This window comes from Trichomycterus rosablanca, chromosome 6, assembly GCF_030014385.1.
Source record: "Trichomycterus rosablanca isolate fTriRos1 chromosome 6, fTriRos1.hap1, whole genome shotgun sequence".
In the NCBI taxonomy this organism is placed as follows: Eukaryota; Metazoa; Chordata; class Actinopteri; order Siluriformes; family Trichomycteridae; genus Trichomycterus; species Trichomycterus rosablanca.
Window position 1 is genome coordinate 46,921,054 of NC_085993.1, and position 26,469 is coordinate 46,947,522.

The 26,469-nt window shown below is 37.3% G+C and overlaps 2 protein-coding genes and 1 long non-coding RNA gene across 3 annotated transcripts; all 3 read right to left on the minus strand.

Annotated features, from left to right (window-relative positions):
* Nucleotides 1-340: 340 nt before the first annotated feature.
* On the minus strand, nucleotides 341-2,506 carry LOC134316650 (carboxypeptidase N subunit 2-like). The gene has a single exon (XM_062997064.1). It carries the CDS (start codon nucleotides 2,504-2,506, stop codon nucleotides 422-424), a length of 2,085 nt encoding a protein of 694 aa, XP_062853134.1. The 3' UTR covers nucleotides 341-421.
* A 3,450-nt stretch (nucleotides 2,507-5,956) lies between these two features.
* Nucleotides 5,957-7,527, minus strand: LOC134316651 (leucine-rich repeat-containing protein 15-like). Its single transcript, XM_062997065.1, has one exon. The coding sequence runs from the start codon at nucleotides 7,525-7,527 to the stop codon at nucleotides 6,001-6,003; it is 1,527 nt and encodes a 508-aa protein (XP_062853135.1). The 3' UTR covers nucleotides 5,957-6,000.
* Nucleotides 7,528-14,904: 7,377 nt separating this feature from the next.
* On the minus strand, nucleotides 14,905-16,555 carry LOC134316652 (uncharacterized). Its single transcript, XR_010013114.1, has 3 exons — nucleotides 16,409-16,555; nucleotides 15,256-15,316; nucleotides 14,905-15,100 (listed from the first exon to the last, which is right to left on the minus strand). It is a non-coding gene; the product is annotated as an uncharacterized LOC134316652 (long non-coding RNA).
* Nucleotides 16,556-26,469: the final 9,914 nt, after the last annotated feature.

Here is a 26,469-nt window from a genome sequence, read left to right on the forward strand (position 1 = left end):
AAATCTGCCACTTTAATTTTGGTAGTGTTTCCCTCTAATAACCAATAGCCAGTTTAGTTGGTAACTAGAATGCTAATAATAACAAAATCTACATAGCTGTGTAACAAAAGCTCTTTTTCTATCTTCTGTTAACATACACAGGCAATTATTTAAATGTGGTAATAGAAAGGCATGCAATTGTTACAAAACAACAGCTAAATCACTTACTGTAGTTACTGAATTTAAAACCTTAATGTCTGGATTTGAACAAAAGAAACCCCCCCCCCCCCACACACACACACACACCTACAATTCGCCCACAAATATAATCTGAACCCACTAATAATAAAATCTGTCTAATGAGAAACATACAAAGAGTAAAGAATATATTTGGTTATTTTTCCCAAATTTCAATCTTGTTAAGCATATTAATTAAGTTTCCTTAGAGAGCCACAGTCTCAATCTCCTGGACTGGTCTCAGAGTAATGGATTTAGTGTAGGAGAAGTGGGTCAGGTTAACTTTAGAGTAAAGCTTTTCTTTTTCCTGAAGCAAGCAATACACAAGGTAAGTGAACTTAGCTAGTACTATTGTGCAAACAATCTCAAGCACCAATGCTGTAGTATAGAAAATCATTAAAGATTTACATGTTGATTCTCGTACTGCTTGAGAGGAGAAGAACAATTCAGAAGATACCTGAGGGTTGGAAAAATTAGCACATTCAAAGGTTCTGAAAGGGATGCTCCTGCTTGTAGTGCGGAGTGTAGTGGTTGTAGTTTTTGGAGTTGTTGTAGTTGGCATCACCATAGTAGAAGTTGTAAGAGCTGTAGTTGTAGTACTTGCCAGCGTGCTTGTTACTGTAGTGGTGAGTACTGTGGTTGGAGTTGTAGTGGATGTAATGATTAATGTAGTTGTCAGAGCCAATGTAGAAGGAAGAGTTGTTGATGGTGTTGCTGTAGTTTTCAGCAAAGTCGTAGGCCGTGTGGTTTTTAAGGTGGTTGGGTAAAGAGTGGTTAGGGCTGTTGTTTGTAGTTGTGTGGTCGGTAAAACTGTTGATAGTGTTGTTGTGAGCTTGGTTGTTGTAGTCAAAAGTGGAGTGGTGGTTGTCATCAGGGGAGTGGTGATGGGTAACACAGTTGTTTTCAGTGTTGTTGGCACAGGTTTAGTGGTTGTAGGTAAAAAGGTTGTGGGTGAAGATGTACTGATGAGCACGGTTGTTGGACATACCATTTGTTCTTTCTTCAATGACAGGACGGCAGAGCCTTTCATATCCTCTGGATGCTCGCACGTTCCATTGGACTTGATCTTGTCTATATTCACTTCCATCCAATCGTACAATGACAGCAGGTTACAGTCACAGTGCCATGGGTTGTTGTTCAAATACACCTTAGAAAGTTTTGGCAGAGAATCGAACAGCTCACCTGGAAGGGTTCTCAGTTTGTTGTTATTTAGTCTAAGGGTTGAAATAGACTGGAGCTGTGAAAAGTCCTCCGGCTTCAATGTTTCAATGTCATTATTTTGAAGATTAAGCTCTGAAAGTTTCTCCAGCCCCTCAAAAAAATCACTAGACAGAGTTGAAAAGTGATTAGAGGACAGGTCTAATTTTTTCAGCTTCTTCAGTGGATGAAAAACCCCAGCAGGTAAGTATGTAAGATTATTGTGATTTAGGAACAATTCAGACAAGTTTATGGTTTCATTAAATAGCACAGAGGGCAGAGAGGTCAGCTGATTGTGATTTAATGTTAAGTATTTGAGCGCCGAGAATCCTCCAAATAAACCAGGCGTCAATTCAGTTAACAAATTGTTGTCCAATGCAAGTTTGATTAATTTGTTTTTATGTGGAAAGAAGTCTGGTTGAATGTGTGTAATTCTGTTGTTTTGTAAGGCTATTTCCTTCAGATTAGGAAGATTATCAAAAATTCCATTTGGCATGGATGTCACCTGATTTTCATATAATCTGAAAAACTGCAGTTTCTTAAGATTAGCAAAAAGTGATGCTGAGACAGAAGTAAGACTGTTCTTGGCTAGATGAAGGCTGATGAGATTCTCCAAATGGTCAAACATTCCTTCTTCAATTGATGAAATATTATTATCCTTCAGTTGGAGTGTTGTTAGATTCTTGTTAGAATCAAACAGCCCCTTTTCAATGTTCTGAATCCTGTTTGATGTCAGAACCAGTTTTTCAAGGTTGGGAAGATTCTTAAAAAGTCCAACAGGTAGCGATGTCACATTAGTCCCTGAAATCTCAATGTTTTTTAGATTCTCCAAACCTTCAAATGCACCTTCATCTACAGAGAACGTTGATGTATCAAGAAATTCCACTGTCTCTAGTTGAGGGTTTTTGACAAAAGCTCCTGTAGGTATGACATCAATCTGACTTTTAATAAAGTAGACTCTTTCGGTTCCATCTTTTAGTATTTCAGGGATTGCTGTCACTTTTTCTCTATAAACATCTTTATTTTTCTCTGTATCATCACCCTCACAACACATATAAGGGAGAAAAATACAGAAGAACAGACCTATCAGCATCATTATGCCTGAGAAAAAAAAGGAAAAAAAAGCTTTGGTCACAGTTCGTCTTTGTCAGCAAGTTTGCCAACTGAACATAAAATTGCATGTACTGTAATACTTCACAAGCAATTAAATGTGTTTTTTAAATAAACAAATAAAGTAATACATACAGAAATACTACTACCACTACTACTACTATTATTAATAATAATAGCACTCAGATGGTGCAGTGGTTTGTTACATTGACCCACCACCTCTAAGATCTATGTTAGAATCCCAGTTGTGCTATCAGCATGCCAGACATCTACAGAGACATGTCTGGCTATGTCTGAGGGGAATAGGGGAAGTCAGAAGCCCTATCATCTATGTACTTGGTAATACACCCCAGACATCACAGGGCCTTGATCATTCCCTCACCCTCCTCCCACCAAACATAGTCAGTCACTTCTATATGTAAAGACTTGACCGGCCATTAGCACTACCTTCACTCTAAAAAGTAATTCAGATGGCCTTTAGCCAATACTTAAATATATGCACTGCTGTATGATAAAAAATCAAGTTACATTATATTACACAATTTTTTACTTGCAGTTGTTATTCTATTAAGTTCTGATAACGCACAAATTATAAGTGTTGTTTCAACACACTATAATGAATCACCTGAACTTAAGATATTTGGTTAAACAATAAAGAACAAAATTTAGCTTCTAGCAACTTAAAATACATACACTGTACGACTTAATTTTCTCAGTAGTTTTAATTTGCCCCGCCCACACGGACAGAAACGGTCTGTGTTCTCAAGGCGCGCTTTCTTCATTGTGGAGTGAGTTTTTTACAGCAAGGTGAGCGTTCTAACCGTTACAAACATTTTTAAACCTATATATCTAGAGATTTCACTTTTGTGATTTGAATAATTTGCCTGCTTTGCAGGTGAAGGTCGGTAGGCACAGACTACAAGAGCGAGAGAGCGGGAAAGAGAGAGTTTGAGTGCTATGCAAATTAGCTAGCTAGCTGGCCAGCTTTTCTTCAGCCTGGCATAGACCGACACACCCTTTGGTGTTATAAACTGATTAAAACTTGACTTTTTCATGGATTAAAATATTTCCACTGACATAAAATTTCGCTGGTGAGCTATTAAAAACGTATTTTTTGTCTAGTCTATTTTGTGATGTTTGTGTAGCAAAAGTAGCCAACAACTATGCTAAGGTTAGCTAGCTAATTATTACGTGTTTGCGTTCTAGGTAAAAAATAAACTAAACAATAAACATTACTCATTTGTTTAATGCATATCATTTTTCAAATACTGATATGTGGAATTTGTTTTTTATAGTCATAGTTTTTATTGTTGTCCACTAATGGGATTTGTTAAAAGTAGATGTGTTCTGTAATAAATTATTTTTGATAATAATTCATGTTTCCATGTTCTTGTATCATTGTTTAAATTGTTTTACATTCAGCAGATTCAGTGCAATGCTAACAAACATTCAAATTAATGTTTAGAGATATTAGGCTACAGGATGTTGGATCAACGTAATTCTACGAGCAGTTGGCATAACTCAAAAAGACTAATGCAAAATGTTGCCTTAATTTTTTTTGTTGACCCAATGTTTTATTTTTTAGAGTGTGGACTGCAGCTTTAAAACGGCTTTAAACTTTAATTTTACCTCATAAATAAAAATGAGAAAGTAGAGCACACATTTTAATACAGTTTAAATAGCTTGACTTTTAGAGGCTTTTCTTCTCACCATTAAATACATTATCATATAGTATTTATTTCTATTTCATGTGACTGCTAAACATAATTATGTCTAATAAAGGTTGACAATAAAAAGTGAAAAAAAGTAATTACCTTAGAGTTTAACGTTCCTGTATGAAGTGTCAGTTCAGGAAAATATGACTACATGCTGCTGTAGTTCAGCACTTATCTCCTTGGTGTGTATGTAAGCAGCTAAAAAGGTGTGGTTAGTTTCTGTCTTTAGAGATAAAGAAATTCTACACAGATGCTACTGCTAGTACTACTACTGCTACTAATAATACGAATAATAATATCTATGTACATAAATATATATTTTTTATTACATGCTTTGTACAATTTAAGAATTATTTTGTATATCATTGTCAGGCATAACCTCACAACTAAATCTACTTACCTTAGTGTAATCCCAGTTTATAAATAGTTAATAAAACTAACCATATCTCTGGATATACTATTGGTATGGTGGACAGCACCTTTTTATGTTATAGATAAACAGACTTTACCAGGTTGAAACAATGTAAATAAAGGTTGTCTTGACATAAATAATCAACTAACAGCCTAAACAGAAACCTGTGCGTCTATAAAACCTTTAAGTTTGCTGGATGGAAAATCTTGACATTGTATCACATTTCTCACATAATTACTCTACATGGGTAGTGCTTAGTTGTTTTATTACAAGAGACTTGAACTTAGTGAAAAACACATTCCTTACAATTAGAACAGCTTGCATATGTAATCTCTTCATTAACTAAAAAAAATACATATTTGTGCTATTCACATAAAAAATTGCAGATATTTCAGCAGTTATACCAATATCATTAAGAGCAAATTTCAGGTTTGGTTTTGTTCGTTAAAAACACGAGATTAGTCTTAGATAAGTGTTTACTATATAGTTCAATGTTGAAGACAGCTTTCAAGTAAATCAACTTTAATACAGTAAGTGCAAAATACAATTTTCAAGATAAAACTATTTATGGTATGTTAAAACTTGCCGCCTTTAATATGTAAAATATACAAATATGTAAGACAAAACAAATAAAAAATGAACATATGTTACTATACAAATCTTGTTAACATTACTGTTAACAGTTGGCTAGCACAGTTAGCTACATGGCAGATACAATCTCAAATAAAAGTTTGGCCCACAGTGTCCATTATATGTTTATTTTAACTCAAAAATCAAATCACTTTTATTGTCACGTCACATGAAAGGTGAGTGAAAAACTTGGGTGCATAGTCCCTCACAGTTTTAACACACATTAAATACAAAACACACATTTACTTGCATAAAACTAGCACCATCTGTTCAACATATACAAGAAAAGCTATGAATGTACAGATATACAACATTATAGAATAATCTACTGTGAGTCCTTTAATGTAAACATTTCAATTTAGAATTTAGAATAATTATATAACGTCCAGATGTGTATTGTACAGAATAAGTTATGTGTGTGTATGCAGATGTGGTGGATTTAGTTCCAGTAAAGAAACTGCAGCAAACAGTACTGCATTAATTGAGCGCTATAATTAAAGGTATGTTAACTTAATTTCACTTAGAACATAAAAATAAAATTTGTCCATTGATGTAAAAATGTTTGCACAAGACTGTATAATAAATAAATTATGCCTCAAAGTCATTTACATTTTGTAAAGAAATACAACTACGTTTAATCATTTTTACAGCAAATGGAAAAAATAGTGATTAGAAACTTTGCCCTAAATAGGATTTTGTGTAAGGTGAATAGTAAAAGGTTCAACTGCCCCGTTTGTTCTTCCTCCAGCATGCAACACAGATGATGACAATCATAATGAGTACAGTGCAGATTACAGCAATGATAATCAGGTACAGGTCCTGGGAACCACTTGATAAGGTTTGAAATAAATTACTGTCACCCAGATTTATTATACTAATGTCCCTCAGATGAGAAGGACTGATGCACACAAGAGATGTGATGTTCTTTACTTTATCTGGGAACTTCCTTAACCAGTCTCGAAGTGGTACAATGTTGTGGTTACACTTCCATGGATTTGCATACATGACCACATTGCTGACACTGACTAGTGAACCTAAAAGCTCTTGTGGTAAATATGATAAAGAATTATTTTGAATTTCCAGCTGATATAAGTTGGTGATCCCATCAAGGAGCTTCCCAGGAAGGTGGTGAATCTTGTTGTTTTCCAATGATATGTTGACCAACTTAGGAAGCCCTTTGAAGACTCCTTCATCAAGACTCATCAGGTGGTTAGTATGTAAAGAAATTTCTTCTATCTTGATCAAACCATTGAATGCACCAGGAGAAACATGTGAGATTTGGTTTCTGCTGAGCACCAGAAGTCTTACATGAGTTAAATTACTAAACACATTTTCTTCAAGCCGTGTTAACATATTGTCATACAGCCACAGCTCACCGATGAGCATCGGCCCAAATGTATTAGTGGACAGATTCTGCAGCTGATTATCATAAAGTGAGATATGCTGCAGATTGGGGAGGTTTAGAAAGATGCCTTCAGGAAGAGAAGATAATCGATTATTAGAGAGGTAGAGCTTCTGTAGCTTCTGCTGATGTGTGAAAAGTTCTGCAGATAAGAGGGTGATAAAATTGTTCTGCAAATGCAAGGCTTCAAGGTTAACCAGGTCCGTAAAGGTAGTGGACGGGATCACATTTATTCTGTTTTCATGAAGAAATAATAATTTGAGTTTGTTTAGTCCACTGAACATCTGATCACTGAGTTTTTGGATTTTATTCTTCTGCAACATGAGCTTCTCCAGGTGAACCAGGCTTTGAAATGCTGTATCTGGAATAGAAGTCAGATCGTTTTTACTCAGATCTAAGGTCACCAGTGTTTGAAGAGGAGTCAGCAGAGACGATGGAAGTTCATTTAGTTTGTTGTTGCTCAGTATCAAAGACGTAAGTGACAGTAGATTCTGAAACAGGTTCTCTGGAAGAGACTTCAGCTCAGTTCCTGTCAATCCCAAGAAATTTAGATTGTGTGTTGAGTCAAAGGTGTGAGCTCGCACCTCATTTATTCTCGAATTCTTGATTGTTAAGGTTTTAAGAGCCTCAGAAAATGTTTGACAATCAGCTGCTTCCAGAGAGGAAATATTAGTGTGTAAAATGTTTATGGTTGTCGTAGTTGTAGGAATAGGGGAGGGAAAATCTTGAATTTCAGAGCCTTCACATCGAATGCTGCTGTTCTTGCACTTGCAGTGTGGTGGACATACCCAAACCACAGCATTCACAGCACAAATGCAAAGAACTAAATACAGTCCTAAATCCATGGACTCCTAAAAGAGGTAACAAAAAAATAGAAGTTACTTGTTTTAATCAATAATCTCTGATGCAGTATGTATTAGTGTTTTATACTACAGTATATTATATTGTGTAATATAATATTTTATTACTTTTTTAATGTCTTTCTGTTGTTAACCATTTACTAGAATGTACAGGTAAAAAGATAATTAAAATCATGTTTAGCACACTAATCATGTGTTTGTAATGCAACCCTTAGCATTAAAGTAAAATGCTAAATAGAAGCATTTTCACAAGCAGTCTCAAATGTTTGTCATCACAGTAGTAAATAGCTGTTACATGTGTTGTACACATACATATTCCTAACCATTCTGACTGAAATTAAGAATTAATTAAGAATATATTAAGGCTGTCGTTAATCGTTAACATTATAATTAACACATTCAAATTTTAATCGCGTTTAAAAAAATTATCGAGAATAAAATTTTTAATCAAACGTTATTTTATTGGGCTATGTTTGTGCCACTTTAAACATACGTCACTGTGGTAACTTGCGCTGCTTTAACACAGCAACATTGTGTTTATACTTAACACGGGTCTTTCTCCAATTTGCGGTCATGAGTTACAAATTACTCGAGCTGCTGCTGCTACATATTGTGGCGTCGGCACGGGCTTTGCCCGCTGGGCCTTGCGGCGGTGGTGTCTGGGCTCGCCGTGGCCGTGTGTCCCGTTGTTGGGAGTGGGGTGGCTGCGGTGGGGGTTGGGTAGGTAGCTTATATGTTTGTCTGTTGTATGAATGTATGTGTGTATGAATGGGTGTCTGTCCCTAAACCACTGAATGAACTGCCAAAGGCAGCTCATTGCGGCCCTGACGCTATCCTTCCTGCTCGCCGGCGCCACATTGGTGTCAGAAGTGGGATTGCGGCATTTGGGTGGCTCTGGTGGTACAGTGGGCCAATATGTCCGGTCTGTTTGAGTGCGCTAGCCCAGGTGGCTGTAGGGGCAGGGTGCCCGGTCCAGCAGTGGGTGGAAGAGCGGCTCGGCAGTGTAATGGGGTGAGGTCTGGCCGAGGAGCCACCCAGTGGACGCTGGTGAGTAGGTCACCGGGACGGTTGACCATTAGGGAGGGGGCAGTGTGGCGTCGGCACGGGCTTTGCCCGGGGGGCCTTGCGGCGGTGGTGTCTGGGCTCGCCGTGGCCGTGTGTCCCGTTGTTGGGAGTGGGGTGGCTGCGGTGGGGGTTGGGTAGGTAGCTTATATGTTTGTCTGTTGTATGAATGTATGTGTGTATGAATGGGTGTCTGTCCCTAAACCACTGAATGAACTGCCAAATGCAGCTCATTGCGGCCCTGACGCTATCCTTCCTGCTCGCCGGCGCCACAATATTGAGAAATATAGGGTATGTTGAATAATAATTTTTTTTTTTTAAAAGCATGACAAATCATCACTAGACAAAATTACAGTTATTAATTGACGCTTTAATATCATCTTCGGTCAAAGCTCGTCAGGTGTCTGCATGCACGGATCCGCGTTACAGGCTAAATGAGCTCAGACTCAGTCTAACTTTATTTCAAAGGAATTTGGATGGAAAGCTCATGGACACGTCGTGGGAACATTACAAACACTGGTGTTAAATGGATCACAATGGACTGTAGACGCTTTAACATAGGTAACGATGTGGGTCTACATGATGTTATATGTGTTGCATCTAGAAATGGTTCATATTAGTACCTTGAGCACCTGTTTTCAGTGGCAGGGTTATGAACAGGAAAAGATCCTCACTTTTGCCAGATAATGTGAACAGACTTGTCATTTTAAATAACTGGCTAAAAGATGGGTGACTGTTAACAACTCTACAGTATATAGGCATTGGCTGGCTTTCTAAAAATAATTTAGATTTTTTTCATTGGTAAACATTTTCTTGCAATAAAAATGTGCATAACTGTTTAAATTTTGCTTAGTTATTTTTGCAGTTGATTAATCGCAATTGGTTCTTTAATCGCGATGAATCTTTATTAAAAATCGTGTGACAGCCCTAACATATATATATATATATACGTATATACAATTATTCAATGCTTTACAAATACTGGTGGTTTATTCTTGTCTATTGACTTAAAAATGATTTTTTTTAACTTGTTGGTATTAATATTGAACATAGTTTTTTAACAATGCTTTACCAGACATTTTAATTCTGGATATTCTCTCATACACATGTTATACACCTTACCTTCAGCAGTTGTCGATGAGGAATATCAATGTTTCTTTCCCGTCAAAGTTGGTTCACTCTTATCTTTTAAACTAATGAAATGTATATTGCAGATTCCAGTTAATGTCCTAACTCTTCCCCAGTCATTTTCTTTCACATCATCAGCTTAGTATCTTCTGCCAGAGACTCTCTGCAGACTCACTCACAATGTTTTCTAATGAGTCAGGAAGGAACGCTGGTTTTGAGCTCCTCCCTCCTAACGAACAAAAGTAGCAGAATTGGGTTCATTGTTAGGGGGGGGGAGGTTTACTTTTTCTTACAGTTAAGGAAATAACAAGCTTAAAATCAATCCTGTTGTTGTAGTGTGTTGTCTGAGTGTTGTTATTATACAGATACTTGTTTGTATAATGTGAATCTCTGTAGTGTGTACTATTACTTTTTGACTTATGTAACTTGCTACTGAGGTCGGTCGGTCGGTCGGTCGGTCGGTCGGTCTGTCTGTCTGTCTGTCTGTCTGTCTGTCTGTCTGTCTGTCTGTCTGTCTGTCTGTCTGTCTGTCTGTCTATCTAGGGCGGCACGGTGGCTAAGTGGGTAGCACTGTCGCCTCACAGCAAGAAGGTCCTGGGTTCAATCCCCAGGTGAGGCGGTCTGGGTCCTTTCTGTGTGGAGTTTGCATGTTCTCCCCTTGTGGGTTTCCTCCCACAGTCCAAAGAGATAGATAGATACTTTATTTATCCCGAAGGAAATTATTGCATGCAAGTGAGGTAAACTGGACATACAAAATTGTCCATGACTGTGTTTGATATAACCTTGTGAACTGATGAATCTTGTGTAATGAGTAACTACTGTACATCACCATATAATTTCGTAATTTTCCTGGCATCCCCAGAAACCTCAATAACAATATTTCATTAAGATTAACAAGCTAACTAAGCTTTCTACTGTGTTTGATTCATTTATACAGGTACTGTAGTGGTGCTTAATAATTACATTAATTAATTTGTTATTCTTAAATAAACACTACATCTATATCATAGTTGCAGGGCAGAAGCAGGACAGTACACTAAAGCAATGCAGAGCGTTACACACTCATACTTGTGTAATTTGGAGTTAACGGTGTCATGCTGTAGGCAGGCATTTCTTATCATAACTCAACATGTTTATTGTAATGCGGGAGTTTCTAACGTAAGCCATGTATGTATGTGCTGGAAACACTTTATCTCTTTTGGGTGTTTAGGCTTTGGGGAAACAGATAGATAGATACAGTGGGGCCAAAAAGTATTTAGTCAGCCACTGATTGTGCAAGTTCTCCTACTTAGAAAGATGAGAGAGGTCTGTAATTTTCATTATAGGTACACTTCAACTATGAGAGACAAAATGAGAAAAAAAATCCAGGAAATCACATTGTAGGATTTTTAAAGAATTTATTTGTAAATTATGGTGGAAAATAAGTATTTGGTCAATAACAAAAGTTCAACTCAATACTTTGTAACATAACCTTTGTTGGCAATGACAGAGGTCAAACGTTTCCTGTAAGTCTTCACCAGGTTTGCACACACTGTAGCTGGTATTTTGGCCCATTCCTCCATGCAGATCTCCTCTAGAGCAGTGATGTTTTAAGGCTGTCGCTGGGCAACACGGACTTTCAACTCCCTCCACAAATTTTCTATGGGGTTGAGGTCTGGAGACTGGCTAGGCCACTCCAGGACCTTGAAATGCTTTTTACAGAGCCACTCCTTCGTTGCCCGAGCGGTGTGTTTGGGATCATTGTCATGCTGGAAGACCCAGCCACGTTCCATCTTCAATGCTCTCACTGATGGAAGAAGGTTTTGGCTTAAAATCTCACGATACATGGCACCGTTCATTCTTCCCTTAACACGGATCAGTCGTCCTGTCCCCTTTGCAGAAAAACAGCCCCAAAGCATGATGTTTCCACCCCCATGCTTAACAGTAGGTATGGTGTTCTTGGGATGCAACTCAGCATTCTTCTTCCTCCAAACACGACGAGTTGAGTTTTTACCAAAAAGTTCCATTTTGGTTTCATCTGACCACATGATATTCTCCCAATCCTCTTCTGGATCATCCATATGCTCTCTGGCAAACTTCAGACGGGCCTGGACATGTACTGGCTTAAGCAGGGGGACACGCCTGGCACTGCAGGATTTGAGTCCCTCTCGGCGTAGTGTGTTACTGATGGTAGCCCTTGTTTCTTTGGTCCCAGCTCTCTGCAGGTCATTCATCAGGTCCCTCCATGTAGTTCTGGGATTTTTGCTCACCGTTCTCATGATCATTTTGACCCCATGGGATGAGATCTTGCGTGGGGCCCCAGATCGAGGGAGATTATCAATGGTCTTGTATGTCTTCCATTTTCTTACAATTGCTCCTACAGTTGATTTATTCACACCAACCTGCTTGCCTATTGTAGATTCACTCTTCCCAGCCTGGTGCAGGTCTACAATTTTCTTCCTGGTGTCCTTCGACAGCTCTTTGTTCTTGGCCATGGTTGAGTTTGGAGTCTGACTGTTTGAGGCTGTGGACAGGTGTCTTTTATACAGATAACGAGGTCAAACAGGTGCCATTAATACAGGTAACGAGTGGAGGACAGAAGAGCTTCTTAAAGAAGAAGTTACAGGTCTGTGAGAGCCAGAAATCTTGCTTGTTTGTTATTGACCAAATACTTATTTTCCACCATAATTTACAAATAAATTCTTTAAAAATCCGATGTGATTTCCTGGATTTTTTTTCCTCATTTTGTCTCTCATACTTGAAGTGTACCTATGATGAAAATTACAGACCTCTCTCATCTTTCTAAGTAGGAGAACTTGCACAATCAGTGGCTGACTAAATACTTTTTGGCCCCACTGTATGTTGTTTCATGGAGACTTTTTTCTGTTGAGTTTAAACAGTTTTGAATGTGAATGCTGATGCCAAATACATTGAGCACTGTGACAAATACAATTACAATGATTTACAAAAGTAAAAAATCTAAATAATAACCTGGACTAATATAGAAGTAGCAAAGTGTGTTGCTGACCTGCCCCTTCTGATCACACTAAATTATTATTATTATTATTATTAACATGAAAGCAAAATTCAGTTGAAGTACATATTCTCTCAGCCCAACTAAAATAGGAGCATACTTTATTATTTTCCATCTTGCTCATTAGCTGGCTCTACCAGTGGTATTACATAGTGTGAAAGAAGTTTAATAAGAATCCACATCTGGAAAAAAAAAAAAAAGCTGATTAAATAAAAATGCAGACTCATAAACTTGTTTCTGTTCTCTGTGCACTTTTAATGTGCTTATAAGCATAATGCACAACAAATACAAAAAAAAGTTTAAACTTTAGCCAACAAGCTTTTTGTTTAGGTTTCTCAGGAGAGTGCATGTTGCAACTGACACATTGACACATGATCATTTTTCTCATGGGCAACAGCATCACTAAACTAAAAATAAATAAATAAATAAATAAATACATTCATAAATAAATATAAAGATTTGAAATAAAAAGACCTGTATGCGTTGAACAGACGTCCACTCATACATACATACATACAGGGGTTGGACAAAATAACTGAAACACCTGTAATTTTAGTGTGGGAGGTTTCATGGCTAAATTGGACCAGTCTGGTGGCCAATCTTCATTAATTGCACATTGCACCAGTAAGAGCAGAGTATAAAGGTTCAATTAGCAGGGTAAGAGCACAGTTTTGCTCAAAATATTGCAATGCACACAACATTATGGGTGACATACCAGAGTTCAAAAGAGGACAAATTGTTGGTGCACGTCTTGCTGGCGCATCTGTTACCAAGACAGCAAGTCTTTGTGATGTATCAAGAGCCACGGTATCCAGGGTAATGTCAGCATACCACCAAGAAGGACAAACCACATCCAACAGGATTAACTGTGGACGCAAGAGGAAGCTGTCTGAAAGGGATGTTCGGGTGCTAACCCGGATTGTATCCAAAAAACATAAAACCATGGCTGCCCAAATCACGGCAGAATTAAATGTGCACCTCAACTCTCCTGTTTCCACCAAAACTGTCCGTCGGGAGCTCCACAGGGTCAATATTCACGGCCGGGCTGCTATAGCCAAACCTTTGGTCACTCGTGCCAATGCCAAACGTCGGTTTCAATGGTGCAAGGAGCGCAAATCTTGGGCTGTGGACAATGTGAAACATGTATTGTTCTCTGATGAGTCCACCTTTACTGTTTTCCCCACATCCGGGAGAGTTACGGTGTGGAGAAGCCCCAAAGAAGCGTACCACCCAGACTGTTGCATGCCCAGAGTGAAGCATGGGGGTGGATCAGTGATGGTTTGGGCTGCCATATCATGGCATTCCCTTGGCCCAATACTTGTGCTAGATGGGCGCGTCACTGCCAAGGACTACCGAACCATTCTGGAGGACCATGTGCATCCAATGGCGGTGCCGTGTATCAGGATGACAATGCACCAATACACACAGCAAGACTGGTGAAAGATTGGTTTGATGAACGTGAAAGTGAAGTTGAACATCTCCCATGGCCTGCACAGTCACCAGATCGAAATATTATTGAGCCACTTTGGGGTGTTTTGGAGAAGCAAGTCAGGAAACGTTTTCCTCCACCAGCATCACGTAGTGACCTGGCCACTATCCTGCAAGAAGAATGGCTTAAAATCCCTCTGACCACTGTGCAGGACTTGTATATGTCATTTCCAAGACGAATTGACGCTGTATTGGCCGCAAAAGGAGGCCCTACACCATACTAATAAATTATTGTGGTCTAAAACCAGGTGTTTCAGTTATTTTGTCCAACCCCTACATACATATCATACATACATGCACACACATATACACACACACACACACACACACTGTAAAAAGGAGACTGTGAAATGTACAGTAACTTGCTGGCAGCAATTGTCAGTAAGTTGCTGTAATAAATTTCACAGTACGCATATTGCAAATTTAATTACAGTAACTATAAAATACTGTAATATTTATTACAGTAATAATCACAGTACTGTAGCTTTTATTACAGTAATTTCACATTACTGTAACTTATTACAGCAATAATCACTTTACTGTAATTGTTATCACAGTAATGCAGTATTTTAATTACAGCAAATATCAGACTATTTTAAAGGCATTACTGCATTTAACACTAAACTAATATTCGAAAAATAACCATATATTGTAAAAATAAAGACACTGCATTTGTAACAAAAAATTCATTTATTGCATTCCGACATTTTAAAACGTTTTTGAAAATACATAGATAAATAAATAAATTCATATTTTTGTAAACACTGCTGTTCTGAACATAGAAAAATAAAACATAAAAATGTGTGCAGGTGCTTTGTTTAGCATTTGCTGGAATCTACCTCCTGGGCTAAAGTCTTCTTCCCTGCACTGGAAAGATAAAACAAGGAATTATTGTTACTGCTGTAGAAATTTATAGACAAGACTGGAGACTATGACAGTTTATTAATTTCTAACCTCCTATTAGATATATCACATTAATAAACACATTCTGGTATTAAAAATGTGCCGTTTAAAATTCTTACCTGTTTTGACGATCTGTTTTGCTTTGGTCCGCTTCAGTAGGCTACTTACACATGCCTCATACTAGAAAAAAACGAGTGACGAGTTTCACCACATAGTGTCAGATAAAATCTCCCGGAATCTAGAACGAGCGGCCAAGAGCGCACACACACACACACACACATGCAGGCGACACAGACTTTTTTCCCCGATCGCGTATTAAATCCGTTATCTGATATACAATCTAGCACACCGTGTAGGGAACATAAATCAATTGTCTAATATACTGTCTAGTGCACTAAGTAGGGAACATAATCTATGATCGAATATACAATCTAGTGCACTATGTAGGGAACATAATTAATTATGTAATACACTATCTAGTGCACAATGTAAGGAACACAAATCATCATCTAGATATACAATCTAGTGCACTATGTAGGGAACATAATTAATTATGTAATACACTATCTAGTGCACAATGTAAGGAACACAAATCATCATCTAGATATACTTTCTAGTGCACTATGTAGTGAACATGAATGCGTTATCTGATATACAATCTAGTGCACTGTGTAGGGAACATAAACCAATTGTCTAATTCACTATCTAGTGCACTACGTAGGCAACATAAATTCATATCTAAAATACTATCTAGTGCACTATGTAGGGAACATAAATCCGTTATCTGATGTACAATTTAGTGCACTATGTAGGGAACCTAAATCCATTAACTAATACGCTACCTAAAGCATTATGCAAGAAACATAAATTAAGTAAAGAACATAAATTATTTTCTAATATACAAACTAGTGCACTATGTAGGGAACATAAATCTATCTTTCACACTATCTAGTGCACTATGTGTTTGTGACGCGAACAGTTAGCTTAGTAGCTCAGTTAGCAGCTCCTAAAAGTTCTGTTATCACCCATATCCTTTGGTGTGTGTGAGAGGTTTTTTAGTTTCTTGTGTGTGTGTGTGGGGGGGGGGGGGGGGGGGGGATGTCTGCAACTTGGGATGTCTGCTATTATCAAGTAATTCTAATTCCTGTACCTGTTATGTCTGAGTGATAAAAACAACTAGTATTTGTGTTAGATATAATGCAAACTGTACTATTACCAAAGACGGATTACTGTTTAAACTGACGGAAAAAGAAAAATCCCGCTTAAACTTACCATATTGTGATTCACAGCAGAAATATGCTTATTGTAGAATTCATGGAAGTAAATCTGTCTCATCAGATTTTGAAATTTAAAAGCCTTTGAATTTTGATTACTGAACTTTAAGCCTTTGAATTTTGATTACTGAACTTTTTTTGCCTTAGAATTCAACCCACACATTTTACAATAACTCATTTTCACTTTCATTTTTCGATGTTAACAAATTCAAAATCAAAAATTCAAGTTTATAAAATTCAAATAATATATTCAGGTTGCTCAAATTCGATAGGTCAAATTCAGATCACAAAATTCAGATTAAAAAATTCAGACTAAACATCCGGGACACGCAGGATGAGCAATCGATTCCAGAGCCGTAGAGAGAACAGAGCAGCGACACTCCCATAGAGAGCCGCTGTGTATTTCTCTGCACAGCTCCGGGTGGAGCTCTGTTCATTTCCACTACTGAGCAGCTTTTTCAGCTGTATGTTGCTTTGTTTTAAAAAAATAATGAATTTGATGTCATTAATATACTTAATCCTGTTATTGTTTAGCATTTGCTCAGCACTAAATGTTACATGTTTATCTTAATTAATAGGTATAACTGAATTTAGCTTAGTCAGTTAAACTAAATTAATGACACTAGAGTCTTTTCACCTTAAATGAGTTGATTAATCAAGAGTCTTGTTACAGAAATGATCATAAAACATTAGAGCCATAATAAATCATTATACTTTTACTTTCATACTTAAGTACATTTGAAGGTAAATACTTTAGTACTTTTACTCAGTGAAGTGGAGGTAAAGAGTATTTTACTTTTACTACTACTTTTACTGGAGTAATATTTTACCTTGGCTATCTCTACTTTAACTGACCTACATGGTTTGTGTACTTTGTCCACCACTTACATTAGACAAAATGAACTTGTGCATATTCATAATGAATTCATTAATGTATTACATGTAGGAATTAATCACTCATGAAATAAGAGATGAATTCATGCTTTTTCATGTACCTGCACTATAATGTTAAAGGTACGGTAGTGTGTTTATGAATCTGTTCATTCAGTGCAGGCAAACCTTATGAATCCAGCCACATGGCTCAGTGTTTAACCAAAATGATTATTATTATTATGAATCCTCAGGAAAGTGAAGGGAGATTATAGTTTATGTAAAAAAATAAAAATAAAAAATAAAATCTCTGTACTGTATCTTGTCTGTACTACTTAATGATATGGCATTATGTAATGTATGCTAATATAATGTACTGTGTTAACAAGAACGACCTAATAACACGTCATTATACATCAATCTTCCACTTCATATACCAAACTGACATTAAAGCAGATGCAGTAAATGTAAAGGTACTTGAAAATACCCAGAAATTGTACAAATGTTTATTATTTAGCGTTTAATATTTCATTCACTGCTGCTTGTCCCATCCCAGCTAGCCTTGTAATTGTGGCCCACTTCCGGCGCAGCTGGGCCAGAATTGCCCCCAAAACACTACGATACCATTTATTTCCCGTTTTCTTCTCCTTTCACATCCTCATAGATAAAATAATACATTTATTCTACAGATTAACTTCAGATTGTGCAGCAGAAAGTATTTTATTAAGATAATTGCAGCAAGTATAAAAATAATAATAATAATCAGAATATTAAAAATAAGACAAATTATATAATATATTATAATATATTAATATTATATATAGAAAATAACATATAATTGCATCTGTTCTCTCTACGGCTCTGGAATCGATTGCTCATCCTGCGTGTCCCGGATGTTTAGTCTGAATTTTTTAATCTGAATTTTGTGATCTGAATTTGACCTATCGAATTTGAGCAACCTGAATATATTATTTGAATTTTATAAACTTGAATTTTTGATTTTGAATTTGTTAACATCGAAAAATGAAAGTGAAAATGAGTTATTGTAAAATGTGTGGGTTGAATTCTAAGGCAAAAAAAGTTCAGTAATCAAAATTCAAAGGCTTAAAGTTCAGTAATCAAAATTCAAAGGCTTTTAAATTTCAAAATCTGATGAGACAGATTTACTTCCATAGAATTCACCCGCCACTGAATCTTGACCATGATCCTTTGCAGATCTACAGTAAAATGCTGTGTACAGGTTCTACAGTAAGAATTTGATCATTCTACAGTACAGTAGTAATACTGTAAAAACTACAGACATTTGTTACAGTGAACCTTTAATGACCCAAAAGCACAAAACATATAAATAAGCCAGAGAAGCTTTGGGATTCTGGTATGTGGAATGTTGGAATTTTTTGGGCGTATAGATCAGCGGCATTTCTGGAGGAAGAAAAATGAAGTATACGCAGTAAAGAACACCCTGCCTACAGTGAAACGGCGGTGCGTTTTTTTTTTTTTTGTTTTTTTTTTACGCTTTTCTCACCCATTTATTCACTTTAATTAACTTAACTAAAGAAAACCACAGATACATGAGGGGAATGTGTGGGACTCCTCACTGACAGTGACCAAAATTCAAAGTGAAATACAGTACTTCTGACCCATGTTGCTAGTTTTGTTGGCTTGCTTAGATGATATAATCAGGACAGTTGTAACTCAATCAAAGGATCGCTGGCTCAAGCCTCACCACTGCCAGGTTGCCAGTGTTGGACCTTTGAGCAAGGCTCCTAACCTTCAATTGCTTAGACAATCAGTACTGTAAGTCACTTTGGACAAACGTGTCTGCTAAATGCAGAAAATGTAAAATGTAAATAAATGTAATGGTGAATTTATTTGAAAGATGGTAATGTTTGATAATCACCACGAGAGGGCGCTACGGGACAGACATTTGCCCAAATGGCATACACAGCTTAGTATTGTAGCGTCAGTGGGAGGAGCCGTGGTATCCAGGCTTACCGTCAGCGTGTATCCCAGTGTGGGAGACTGGGTGGCTGCGGTGAGAGCTGGATAGGTAGCTTATATGTTTGTCTGTTGTATGAATGTATGTGTGTATGAATGAGTGTATGTCCTAAACCACTGAGAGAACTGCCAAGGGCAGCTCACTCGAGGCCCCGACGCTCGCCTTCCTGCTCGCCGGCGCCACAGTATTATTGAATGTACTCAGGCTTTATTTGATGAGAAAATAAGTAGAAAAGCTTCCAAGGAAAGTCCAAGACAGGATTAAGGTCATGGTTAGTATGTGATAAATTAGTTAAGAGTTCTTCGACGTTTAGGATTCTGGTATGTGGAATGTTGGAATTTCCTGGGTGTATAGATCAGTGGCATGTCTGGAGGAAGAAAATGCAGTATATGTAGTAAAGAACACCCTGCCTACAGTGAAACGTGGTGGTGGGTCAGTGATCTCATGGGTGTTTTATTTTCCTCATCTTCTCATCTGTGTATTCCCTTTAAATGAGTATCTAAAGAAAACCCACTGGTACATAAGGGAAATGTGTGGGACTCCTCGCTGACAGTGATCAAAATTCAGGGTGAAGTACAGTATTTTCGACCCGTGTTGCTAGTTTTGTTGGCTTGTTTAGATGATATAATGTAATGATGAAGAATTTATTTCAAAGATGTAATGTTTGATGATCACCACGAGAGGGCGCTACGGGACAGAAATTCGCCCAAATGGCACGTACAGCTTAGTATTATTTAATGTATTCAAGCTTTTTTTTGATGACATATAAGTGACAAATAAGTAGAAGAAAAACATCAAAGGAAAGTGCAGGACAGGATTAAGGTCATGGTTAGTATGTGATAAATAGTTACGAGTTCTCCGGGACCTTCTTTACATTCATATTTTACATTACATTTGGCACCTTCTTGCCATCCATCAGTAAATCCATTGACACTGATCTAATAACATTTTAATATAGTTAGTGAACATCACTAGACCACTGCTAAACTGAAATTTTGGTTGGGCTCCACGACATGAACTCAACCACCCACCTCACTGCCCCCCCATTGGCTGCACGTATTATGGCAAGCCAAACAGGAAATATATAGCAAACACTGATATGTAATATAACATATTATATATACAGTATATATATATATATATATATATATATATACACAGTATATATATATATATATATATATATATATACGTCATTTGTTGTCATTTGTTGTCATATATACGTAATTTGTTGAGGGGGCCCAAACATTTTTTTTGCACTGGGGCCCATGAGTTACGCCACTGGCCAGTGTGAAGCAGAATATTTTACAATTATAGAAATATTATATTTACCTAAAATGATTACAATTATTTACAAATTGTGTAAATCAGCTTTTAATAATTATACTATAATCATCTGAAAGGAAATGCATTTTCACTTGCTATATTTTCTTTTTTTTTTCAGTTTAGAGCCGTATTAAAAAAAAAAAAAAAAAAAAAAAGCTCAACAAATCTGTTAAAGCATCACACACTGCAACAATCCTTTTGTAACAAGCCTACCTGCTATATAGGGCTCAGATTACAGTATCATACCTGCTTGCCAGGTCACTAATGGACGGGCATGGTGGCACAGATAACTGACAGTGCCGGTTCCTTAATCGGCAGTCTCTGCACCTCATTAAGCATTAATTTGCTTCAGCTGGAGGAGGGCCTATACATTCCAATTTTGTTCCCCTGCACACCTTTATCGGGCAGAGATGCTGGCCCTGTCTCTGCCTCACTTTTTCCCTGGCTCTCTTTTGCTGGCAGTCTTTTGATCTTTTTTCCTGGAACCTTAGCCGATGACCTTTTATCTTTTGAAGTACAGATAAAAGTCCAGATAGTTTTGACTGTAAAAGGTATTTCAACCGTTAGCTTATTTTTTTTACAGGTGACTCAGGAAACACCGAGTATTGTTCAGAGTTGTCAGAAAGATCGGATTAGATTAATAAAATCAGTACTATACTAATTCATTGCACATCAAGCTTTAGTGTTCTTTATTTTAGCTGGGCAGACTGCTGAGCGTGATACATATCAGCAGGACAGAGACCGAGCCAGAGCACATTTACAGCAACAGCAGGACAGTCTCACATTTCCAGAAGCTGCCAAAGCATCACAAAGAATGCCACGCAGGAATGAAGTTGCTCATCAGGCAGTCTCTGTGGGAGGATTGCTAGTGAACTTTGGTTGTTATACTGTATGTGTGAAGAGGGTTAATACCTAATGTTGTGCCCCATACTATGCAAACTGTATGACTGTATAAATGTCCATTGATCCGAGGTCAAAAATGCACTTTTGTCTTTGCCCTTCTTAGACATGTCATTGTTTGCTGAAGTCAAAAGAAAAGATGTAGTTAAATCTGTCCGCTGCCTGACATTCTCATTTATATTTGTTGTATCTGTGACAGAAATGGGGGATAAATGTCTGTCCTTCAAATTTAATACCCACCAATAGATAAGAAAAAAGAGATTACAGCTTAAAGACACTTAAGAAGCCAAGTCTTGGATTAAAATAGATTCTTTATCAAGAATTATAATTGATGGTCCATTTTACTGGTCCAGTTCATTGCACTGTTCTTTCCCTGTAAAACCTTAGCCTTGAAATTAAACAAGCTTTACTGATCACTACTACTACTGCTTTCTCAGACGAACTCTTTAATGATTCAGGTCATAAGACAGAAGCCTTAAAACAGATTTTTTAATAACACAGGACCAAGTCTGCTTGTTTACTTTTACATTCATGATGCCTGTTACATCATAGCCCCTTTCAGTACAGCCCCAGTGTTCCCAATGGTCACATAATAACATGTATATGAAATTAATTGATTTACTAAATGTTTAGTTCTGTGGAGGAACTCTAGTGGCCTGCACAGTGTGTAACATTAACCCAGTCAGATGTACCAAAACTCTCATGAGTTAGACCTCTCATCCAACAACAGTCCCCAGCCTTACAAATGTATGCACTTGTGACTGAATGAGCAATTATTTCCATAAACACACATCAAAATCTTGTAAAAAGCCGTCACAGAAAAATAAAGGCTGTTATAGTTGCTAAGGGGTGGATGGCACAACTACAGTACATACTAATGCCTATTGTTTTTGAATGTGATGCCCCACAAGCTTATTGCATATAATGCATAGTTTTAGGCATACAGTGTATATAACATTACAAGTGTATGCCTTATTTTGTGCTTGTTTATTATAAAACATGGCCAAAATGTGAAAACCCTGGGCAAAGACAACCACTGGCTTCACATGATAGTAGGTTGGTTGTGTTGGTTAGCCTTGAAGAATCAAGGCTAACAAACTAACACTGTATCAGGACATTATTGCACGCTGAACCGTTATAGTTGTTACTTGAACTTTCAACATATGACTTTGCACACTTACTGTATAACATATTGTATTTACATGGCACTGTTCACAATGCACATCCGCTTTCTATACTTCTACTTGGTTTATTCTGGCAGCACTTGGTCTTATTGCCCTGTTTACAGTGCAGAGTCATTTTATATGTTATGCCATTCAAACATATTTTCTTACATATTACTGTCACATAGTATATATTCTCAGTATTGAAGATCTATCCATCCATCCATCTATGAACACAGTACAAAAATACAATAAAACAAACAAAAATTAATGAATGATTAAATTCACACCACACAGCCTGCAGGAATTTAGTTCAGTTAATAGCCAATAAATAATGCTAGGTTTGCCATTATAAATTGTAGGAATCCATTTTTTAATTTTTATTTTTAAGCAAAGCCAGAGAATCACTTGGAATTAAAGTGATTAAAAGAAATGCTACAGCTCAACCTTCTGCATTTCAAAACATGCCTATTTAACAGTCTGCTATAGCATTCAAGTCAAGGGTCATCCACACTTCATCTGTTAAAGCTCAGGCCTATTTGTTTATGAGGCATAAAAACACAAGTTAAATGGCTGTGGGAGAAAATCTTTTTGAGTAGACTGAGTGGGATCACTGATTATTACTACAGCTCAGTGGACTTAATGATCATTATGTAGTGCAAGGATATCATTAACATATGGCATCATTAGGATAAACACTTTATTGAAGACCTTGATGTCTGCACATACATAGAAAATACGTAAACAAGTGAATGACCTCACATTTGTGTCATTAAAATAATGTTATGGACCTTTATGTTTCATTGCTAATGACCACATTGTACAGCTTATTATTTCCATGTATTATTTTTATTGTTTAAACTGAAATGACTTTGCATTTTGTAGTAAAAATATATTAAAAAATGTTTCAGTTGATTTATCTTATATACGTATATATGCACCGACCAGCCATAACATTAAAACCACCTCTGTGTTTCTACACTCACTGTCCATTTTATCAGCTCCACTTACCATATAGAAGCACTTTGTACTTCTACAAATACTGACTGTAGTCCATCTATTTCTCTACAAAACTTTTTAGCCTGCTTTCATGCTGTTCTTCAATAGTCAGGACCCCCACAGGACCACTACAGAGCAGGTATTATTTAGGTGGTGGATGATTCTCAGCACTGCAGTGACACTGACATGGTGGTGGTGTGTTAGTGTGTGTTGTGCTGGTGTGAGTGGATCAGGCACAGCAGCGCTGCTGGAGTTTTTAAATACCGTGTCCACTCACTGTCCACTCTATTAGACACTCCTACCTAGTTGGTCCACCTTGTAGATGTAAAGTCAGAGACGATCGCTCATCTATTGCTGCTGTTTGAGTTGGTCATCTTCTAGACCTTCATCAGTGGTCACAGGACGCTGCCCACGGGGCGCTGTTGGCTGGATATTTTTGGTTGGTGGACTATTCTCAGTCCAGCAGTGACAGTGATGTGTTTAAAAACTCCATCAGCATTGCTGTGTCTTATCCACTCATACCAGCACAACACACACTAACACACCACCACCATGTCAGTGTCACGGCAGTGCTGAGAATGATCCACCACCCAAATAATACCTGCTCTGTGGAGGTCCTGACCATTGAACAACAGCATGAAAGCAGGATAAAAAAGTATGTGACCACTGATGAAGGTCTAGAAGATGACCAACTCAAACAGCAGCAATAGATGAGCGATCGTCTCTGACTTTAATAATACCTGCTCTGTAGTGGTCCTGTGGGGGTCCTGCAATGGGTCATTTCTCATCACGTTGTGCCACATTTTATGGGAAAATTGTCAATGCGTTTATAAAGAACATCTCTCAATCCAAAATTAAAAATTATTTAGGTCTTTCACAATCTCTGATACATAACATTGTGAACAGATTTAGGGAATCTGGTAAAACTGATATGATCAGTGTAGGACAAGGCCAGAAACCTCTATTAAGTGTGTGTGACCTTTAAGCTCTCAGACAACATTGCATAAGAAGTCATCATACTACTGTGGTAAACATTGCAACACAGGCTTGGAAATACTTTTTGAAAGTAATTTTTGGAATTGTGGTTGTAGAATTATTGGCCCGGTGTATGAAAAAAAATATAAATAAATAAAAATCAAAATAAAACTGTCCACCTGTTTTTAGCCCCCAATTAGATATACAAAACCAGTGCAGAAATCTGCTCATCAAGCACAGAGAGGAAGAACAGCTGCTGGAAGGAACCCATGTGACTGGGACTGGTATACGAAACAAGATGCTAGGGACCTGATTTCTAAACAAAATTGGAAAGGTCTGCACTGCTGAGTTTTATATGCAAAACAAAGCTAATTGGTACATCTGCCCTACTTTTGCTTCTTGGACCTTTCGGGCTGCTTTACTTTGGTTTGTTTCCAGAGTAAAGTCTCTGAGAAGCAGTGCAATTATGGTGTAGAAACAGTAAGGTCAGGAGGTTTTATTTTGAAGGTGAAGGGATTTTCTCTTAAGAACATTTAGGATGTAGAATTTTCAGCAGTGCAAACATGAAATGCACAAATCCCCTTTCCAGAAATGTTGTAAGATGTTAAATGCATTTTGTAAACTGCAATAAAAATAATTTGTGATTTTTTTAACTCTCATAAACCTTTATTTAACTGACAAGGTAAAGTACAAAGAATCTCAAGTGTTTTCACTGACCACTGATCAGCCATAACATTAAAACCACCTCCTTGTTTCTACACACATTGTCCATTTTATCAGCTCCACTTAACATATAGAAGCACTTTGTAGTTCTACAATTACTGACTGTAGTCCATCTGTTTCTCTGCATGCTTTGTTAGCCCCCTTTCATGATGCTCTTCAATGGTCAGGACTCTCCCAGGACCACTACAGAGTGGAAGCAGGCTAAAAAGGTATGTAGAAAAATAGATGGACTACAGTTAGTAATTGTAGAACTTCAAAGTGCTTCTATATGGTAAGTGGAGCTGATAAAATGGACAGTGAGTGTAGAAACAAGGAGGTGGTTCTAATGTTATGGCTGATCAGTGTATACAAAAACAGGATAGAGCAGGAACAGGAACACAAATAAAGATACAGTACCCTTCACAATTATTAGCACTCCTAGTAGAAATAAGTTTTTACTTTTCACATGTGCCACAATCATTGGTAGCCCTAAAATTTGTAAAAACAAAATGCAACTAAAACATTTACATCTGGGACTTTAACTGTAACCATGTATGTACTTCCTTCTAATGAAACAAAAATTGAGGTTTTTGACAACAAACACATTCTGTGAGTTCGGCATGACTACACTAACAAGAACCCGATACCCCCTGTTAAGTATGTAAGTTTGAGGGTCTGTGATGTTGTGGAGCTGTTTTTCACTCCAAGGCCATTGGAATCTCATTAGAGGACATGGCAACACCAGGACATTTAAAATCTAAATCTGTCTGCCTTTGCTAGGAAACTAAAAGGGGTCATCAATGGATCTTACAGCAAGATTGATTACAGCAACAGTGATTTAAAGCATGATGTACCAAAGTTCTGCCATGGCCAACTCAAATCCCCTGATCAAAATCTCACTGAAAACATGTGGAATGAGCTAAAGAGGAAAGTGGAGAGCTGTTTTATTGACAAATTGAGGTTGTACGAAGTACTAAATATAGGGGTGTAATTGTGGCACACAACTGTGGTTTTGTTAAAAGTAGTTATTCAAGAGTGGGCAATTTTTTCTCTGAATAAACATACTTTAATTGAAGTTTTTTTTTTTCTCATTTTCTTTCTGTGTAAAGTCAACCTAATTCATTC